Source organism: Pygoscelis adeliae, unplaced genomic scaffold (assembly GCF_000699105.1).
Source record: "Pygoscelis adeliae isolate BGI_AS28 unplaced genomic scaffold, ASM69910v1 Scaffold34, whole genome shotgun sequence".
Classification (NCBI taxonomy): domain Eukaryota; kingdom Metazoa; phylum Chordata; class Aves; order Sphenisciformes; family Spheniscidae; genus Pygoscelis; species Pygoscelis adeliae.
Genome location: NW_008824658.1, coordinates 2104262 through 2111304, shown reverse-complemented (window position 1 = coordinate 2111304; position 7043 = coordinate 2104262). Strand labels below are relative to the sequence as shown.

At 50.0% G+C, this 7043-nt stretch overlaps 1 protein-coding gene across 1 annotated transcript in view; it reads right to left on the bottom strand.

Annotated features, from left to right (window-relative positions):
• The window catches only part of CSF1R (colony stimulating factor 1 receptor), a 21771-nt gene that overhangs the window by 6724 nt on the left and 8004 nt on the right, over positions 1-7043 (bottom strand). Inside the window, exons 6-11 of the mRNA XM_009322650.1 lie at positions 5990-6212; positions 4803-4918; positions 4417-4537; positions 3537-3727; positions 2827-2939; positions 634-760 (exon numbers count right to left, since the gene is read on the bottom strand). Coding sequence (XP_009320925.1) covers positions 634-760; positions 2827-2939; positions 3537-3727; positions 4417-4537; positions 4803-4918; positions 5990-6212 — 891 coding nt within the window. The remainder of the gene's footprint in view (positions 1-633; positions 761-2826; positions 2940-3536; positions 3728-4416; positions 4538-4802; positions 4919-5989; positions 6213-7043) is intronic.

Here is a 7043-nt window from a genome sequence, read left to right as displayed (position 1 = left end):
AAGCGCCTCATCTACCCGTCTTTTAAATACCTCCAGGGATGGTGACTCAACCACTTCCCTGGGCAGCCTGTTCCAATGTTTAACCACTCTTTCGGTAAAGAAATTTTTTTCCTTGCTTTTACTTCCAGTATCGACAGCTCTTGTGATTTTTCTCACATCTCTGCCAGTGTTTGCTGCTTCCCACAAAAAGAAATTTTTCCTCACATCCAATCTAAACCTCCCCTGGCACAACTTGAGGCCATTTCCTCTGGCCTTCTGTGTAAGATGACACACCCCTTAGTCAAGAGCTGGTTAACATCTGAGGGGAACTCTACTGTGAGCAAAGATGGCATGAAAGAGGCCATGTCCAAACATGGGCTCACCAGCTCTATGCATTCGGAATGACCCCAGATGCAAGAGGAAGGACATGATCCTCTCAACCTTCCTTGGAGCAATGGAGGGCTGGAGGGAGGTTGTACCCTAGCGTTTGCCACCCTGTGCAGAAGAGAGCAGCAAGGCCTAGTTAAGGATCTCGCTGTAACGTCTGGATGCAGCTTTGGATGTTGCCCAGTTGCTTTGGCTCTGTCCCTTGGAGCATTTCGGCTCTGTGGTGAGCTGCATGCCACCAGGCAAGCAGCGAGGAAGGTTTCTTACCAAACTGGAGGTTATTCCTAGGAAACTCCCATTTTTCATTGTATGGCAGCTGAGTGGGATCGATAAAGATGTAGTTGTTCCCTTCACAGGCCTCAATGATCTTCCACCGCACCTGGTACTTGGGTTTCTGTAAGGAAAAGACTCCAGTTACTCAATGTTCCTCAAGTCCTCAGGGTTCCCCAGTCCCAGCATACACTCTAGCTCTCACCCTGCAGGCATAGAGGGAAGACTCAGGTTTCAGCCCATCAAATACATCTTGCTTTGAACCTGGACTGAGTGGGAGAGGCTTTGTCTGGGCAGCCTGGTCCCCGTGCTGTTACAAAGTCCCCTCAAGTCATCACTCATGACTTAAAGTAGCCCGTTGCCCTCACTTGGGATGGCAGAGCTGGGAGAGCCAGCATGTCCCACCATACCAGTGGCTGAGCTGTACCCAGCTGGTGGCGGAGGAAGGTGTCCCTGTGTCTCTCCTTCCTTGGTACCCTGGGTTGCTGAGCACAGCAGAATGGTGGAGCTGGCCCAGCCCCACTTCCCTTACAGGGAAAAAAAGAAATGGAGAAAGAGAAGTACGAATTTCTTCTCTTTTCCACGAATCTCATGGCAGAAGTAACCAGACAAGGACAGAGAGAAGCAGTGCTGGAGCCCATGGGCAGAGGCAGTTGCCAGCTTGTGCTGGGTGTTGTCATTCATGTTGAGAGGGCTAGGGAGCCAGGCTGGAGGCACAAATACAGAGAAAGGCAGTGAAATAGCTTGGCATGAGAATACTGCGTGCAGCCTTTGCTCCTGTACAAGGAGACAGGCAAGGACCTGCAACCAGAGTGGCAAAGGTGGTCTCAGGTCCATCAAGAGAGACACAGAGAAGCATGGGTGGAGTGACCATGGCTGTGATGAATCACCTCATGTCTCAGCTACTGGGAGGTGTGTGCTGAAAGTGCTTCTCATCATCACTTTCCCTGGAGAGTTGCAGAGAAGGATGCAGCGTATGGGTAGATGCTCAAAGCTAGGTTAGCACAGGCATGAGGGAGCATAACTGAGGCAAATAGATGTGCAGTTTTGATGCAAAGCATCTATTTGTTTTCTCCCCCACACTGCTTTTTTCTTTGCCTGAGAGTTGAACATCCATGCCCATGCAGGCTGTTGAAAAGGCCCAGACAGAATGCTCCAAGCAGCACAGTTTCTAGTGGAGGTCCCTCATAAAGAATGCCACATGCATTCAGTTTATCTGCTGTTGCCTGCTCCCAGAGGGTGAGCATTGCTGCTTTCTGCTCCATGATTCACCTAGCACTGCAGCAATCAGCCATGGCTCAAGAAGCCCATGGCTGAGATAGATAAGATTATTTATAAATACATCCTGGTTCTCTTGGGCTTGCAAGGCCTTCCTAAATGCTATTTCTTCAGAGCTGTGCTTACACATCCATCCACCTCTCTCTCCCTGGACTACTGGCCAAAGAAAGCTCTGCCTGCAAATCTGTAGGCACTTGTTTGGGAGGGGGCTCTGCTGGATCTTCTGACAACCAGCACCAGAACTTTGCTGCAAAATTTGCAGCCTTGATGGGCTGTCAAAGGAAGAGTGCCAAAAGGGAGAGCTGAAAAACAGGAGGTTTTCACCCACTGATGAAGCAGAGGTGGCTATTGATTGGCACAGTTTATGGAAACAACCGAGAAGGAATCGAAATGCTTAAAATGAGTCTTGCAGAGAAAATGGGGCAAGTTCCTGTATAAAAATAGTGACCAAGTCTTCCTGGAGACAAACGCCTTCTAACATCATCCTGTTTCCCCATAAAGACAGCTTTTTATAAATCAGGGAGGAGAATAAAAAGTAGATGCAAGTTGCAGACCACTTTTTTTTCCTCCTTAATTCACTCTGTGGATTCATGGTGACCAGAGCAAAACCAGCTGCAATTGACAGCACGGAGTGAGCACCAAGGAATATCCACGTTGACCTCTGGGCTACAAGACTGAGGGACCAGGGTGGGAGAGGTGTTAACACACTGGGTTTGGTGCACGAGCCTTGCCCTGCAGCAGGGAAGTTGGGAGCCTTCCTCCTGGGGGAAGTTGAGAGGCAGTGGAGATGAGGGAGGTAGTGCCTGGTACCTCCAAGCCTAATGCTCCCTGCCTGTGGGGGCCAGCAGAGGCAGTGTGGTCTCTGAGGCTGGGCAGGCCTTGCAGCCCTTGCTATGCAACAGGGAATCTGACCTGGTTGTACTTGTAGAGGAGGAAGAGGAGTAGGAGGAGCAGCAGGACCGATGTACCTATGCAGGTGGAGAGAATGGGACTGAAGAGCTTGTTTGGGGGGGCCATGACATTTCCTAGAGGAGGAAAAAAATGGGGATGAGTAAAACACTCCTGTTTCAATCCCATCTCTGGGAGGATTTTGCCCAGCTGTTCACTTAGGCTTCCCCTGTATGCAACACAACCCAGCACTGGCCTCAGAGACACCCAAAAGAGCTTCTGGGAACTGAGGGAAGTTCTTGATGCCAAACTCAAGGCTGCAATGGTTCCCCCCGTGCACCCCAATTTCCACACAAAGAGCACCAGGTCCAGGTCAGACTGACTGGGGACCAAGATCTGTGCAGCAAGAACAGGCCCATCAAAAGATGCAACCCCTGGACTCCAGTGGGCTGAGCGACAGCTGGCTGCGCTGCGCCCTGGAGCTAGGTCCTGCAGTTATAAGGTGTTCGTGGCATGGCTCAGCCTTTGGCACCAGGCTACGCCCATCCAGCAATTCCCACATGGCTCCTAGGACTGGCAAATGCCAAAGCCTCCCAACTCCTGTGAAGACAGAGGGCTTGTGGAATCTATTCCACCTCTCTTGCAAGACAGTAGGGATATATGTATAGGAAGATGGGCCCCCAAAAGCCCCCAAATCCTCCCCCACTCTGCCAAGCTACCAGTTTGTATCTTACTGGTGATGGTCAGTGAGTGAAACATGTCAGAAGCGTTCCCCTCTCTGTTAATGGCCACACAGCAGAAGGTGAAATTGGCACCCAGCTCCTGGAATGGGACAATGCTCTCCACCTCCACCTCTTGGAAGGGCAACATGTTCACAACCTGGGGACTGGAGTCGTTCAGTAGCAACCTATAGTCCTCGTTGTATCTGCAGAGACAGCAAGCAGGAGAGAATGAGTGTTCCTCTGCAGCACAGTTGCTCATAAGTGAATTGGTGCCTGTAACAGACTAGAGAGGAGACATTGGGAATTAGGGTTGCAGCTCTATGAGACATTACTCACTGCCCGGTTAAAAGACCTATCCCCGAACATCAAAGCCCTGTATAGACAGAGCCTTAACCGCCGTTACGTGGCTACAGCTGTGGCAGCAGTTCCCTCCTTGAATGGGGCTGGTGTTGAGACACAGCCACACCTGTCCAGGCAGCTGCAGTTGCCTCCCATCATGTTGTAGCTCAGTGAGCCTGTGCTCTGCAGAGCCTCAGAGCTGTGGAGGTCCCAGAAAGATGACTAGGACCAGCCAGGATGTAGCTCTACAGCAACCTACATCAGGGCACGTCTCCAAGGGACCCACAGGTTCCTCGGAAAAGCATTGGGAGAACATGAATCACAGGCGGCTGAACTCTGCAAGCTCAAGACTTCAGGAATAATACCTGTCCCCTGTCCTCAGACAGTGCCCAAGAACCTCTTTTTTTAGCAGGGCAACATCCCTCTTGCTGTTACTGAACAGGCTCTGCTATATTGCCTGTAAGCAAGCCCACATGGTGCTGCTCAGCAAATGCCAGCACAGCAAGGGGAAGCGCACACCTTGGAGGTACTCAGTCTCCTGGGCATTTCTTACCTGTCGGAGTGAATGGGGCACTGGTACCACTCAATGCGTGGGGCAGGGTAGCCGATGGCCATGCATTGAAGGATGCTGGAGTCATTGGCTGGCACCTTGATTTTGCAGACCCTTGGAGGAGCTGTTGGGGAAGGCATATAAACAGTGAATGCTACGATCAGAGGAAGGGCACATTCCCTGTGCTCTGATTTACTTTCCATATATGCAAGAGTAAAACACCAGGAACCCCCTACACATCAGTTTGGGCTGGGTCCCAGATGCATTCTGGCTGAGTGTCCTGTGGGCACTGGGCTCGAAGCACCCTGGTACCCCGCCCTACTTGCTGCCAGCTGGGCAGCAGCCCCTGGGCAAGCAGGGTGAAAGAACGGGCAATGCCAAGCACTTACATTTCACAGAGATACTGAAGGTAACTGACGCATTGGTCTCATTGTTGAGGGCATAAAATGTATAGGGACCTCCCTCTCCTTCCTGCAGGCGGTTCAGGAAGAGTGTGTTGTTATACCTGCTCACACAGAGAGAGTAAACACCACGAAGAAACGCAAGCACTCACAGTCTTTGCTCAGCGAGATGCTGCTGCTTCCTGTGCCCTGGAGTGGGTGAACACTTCCCAGCACTAATCCCAGCCTACGAGGGGAATCTGCTACTTGCTTCTTCAGGGGAAGCAGGGAGGATCTGATCTTCCTTAGAGGAAAGACCTTTTGCCACCAAGTTGCACAGCACTTCTGAAAGGCTACGGGTGGGTGAATGCTCAGAAGGAAAGGAGAGTTTAACATCTAAATCATTGTCTTTGAAGGGCTAGAGGATGCTGGTCCTCCTGCCTTTGACAGAATGAGTTATTCTTCCCATTTCTTAGCCCATCAATTCATGGTTCCTAGTGCCCACTGCCCTCTGCCCCCAGCCCATTTCTCAGATCCTGATGCAAGAAAGATTTCGCCCTAAAGCCATCATGCTTGCTGAGTGGCACAGTTCCTCTTGTGGATTATTTTGGGCTCCTAAGAAAATGAAAGGGGAATTGCCAAAACTCCCCACCAAATGGAATGATTCTCTTTCTTTCAGTCTCCTTTTTGGCCTCAGTTGGCCGTAGGCTTTGGAAGAGCAGGGCTGTGCCCTCCGTTAGGTCTTATCCACATAACAATGTTTCTGGCTTCTCTTGACATGGGGTATACAGTGCCGCTCGGCACATACACTCTTCAGACTGCAGCGAATGGGACAGGTCTGAGGAGCAGTGAGGGAATTCGGGTTTTTTGTACGGTTCATCCACCCCTACAATTTCTTCCTGCAAGGAGAGTGCGAACTTGAGCAACCAGACCACAAATGTGATAGTGACTTCCACAAGGTTTTCTAAAGAGAAGGCTGCCAAGTTAGACAGAGGTGGTGTCCTCCTTGACCTCATCAGACCTGCTCACTGTGGTTTGCTAATAACACTGGAAAGAGAAGACGGAAAGGCAGAACAGTTCCCCTGTTTAAAACCAGAGTGTTTTCTGTGAGCCAATAGCATGGGGTCTGCCTGTCTCACAAGGAAAGCATTTTTGGAAACATGCCATGGCCAGTGTAGAAGAGAGAGAGCACATACCAGTTGTTTCCAGAGATCATTTGGCCCTTGAATGTGGTATTCCCAGAGTTCTTCAAGAGGTTCGTGTGCTGCCAGCTCCAGTGGAGAAGTTTTGGGTAAGCCTCAATGTGGACCTGCAGCTTCAGACTCTCTCCCAAAGCAACCTCCTGGCTGGTGGCTTGTACTGGGGTCAGGAATACATAACCTCTCTCTGCAGGATGGAGGAGAGCATGACCATCAGCAGGTATGTCCAGAGACCTGAAACAAGCTTATACCAGCTTCATAAATGGACTATTATTGGAAAGGGCAGCTGGGAGACTGCAGGAGGGAATGAGGTATTACACAGATTATGTTGCCAAAGGAGTACTTTTAAGTTGCTTCTTTGTCATGGCAGCTTGGATTACACTCTGCCTGAGGAGGGCTAGAAAATCTTAGTGATATCTCATGGGGAAAAGGGTTTTACATGCCGTATCCTAATAAGTGAGGAGGCTAAAACCGTATCTCCTGATCACCCATAGATGACAGGCTCCTTAGCTAAACTCCTGGCTTCTCAGTTGGAAACAATTCAGACCAAGCCCTCTTTCTGAGCCATGGTATGCAGTGGCTTTGGGTCATCAGCAAACCCCAGCTTACGAGCTGCGAGGATGAATTTTCCATCTTGAGATACAAACAAGTGTATAATAGACCTGAATCCTCTTATGTGGATCTGTTACTGGAAGAGACAAAGATCCATACCCTGCTCATGTGGCTTGCCCTTCCTTCTAGCCAGCCTTTCCTGGTCTTCAGCATAATCTTGCCCCATTCCTTTTTTGTTTTAAAGCTGTTTTTATAAACACACGGAAACTGAGAAGAGCTTTCTGATTTTTCATCCAGAATCCAAAAAATGTCCTCCTGCCCCTCAAGATGTGAAGGGAACACCAGTTCCTTTCCTAGCAGCTCCACAGTTCTCATGTGAGCCTTCAGGCACAAGTGAGAATGATGTTTCCAACAACAAAACTAGGAACAAGATGGAAGCAGAAGCAGCAAATACTCAAAGCTAGGTGTGATTCAGCCCACACCTTCCTGGTCTTTTGGG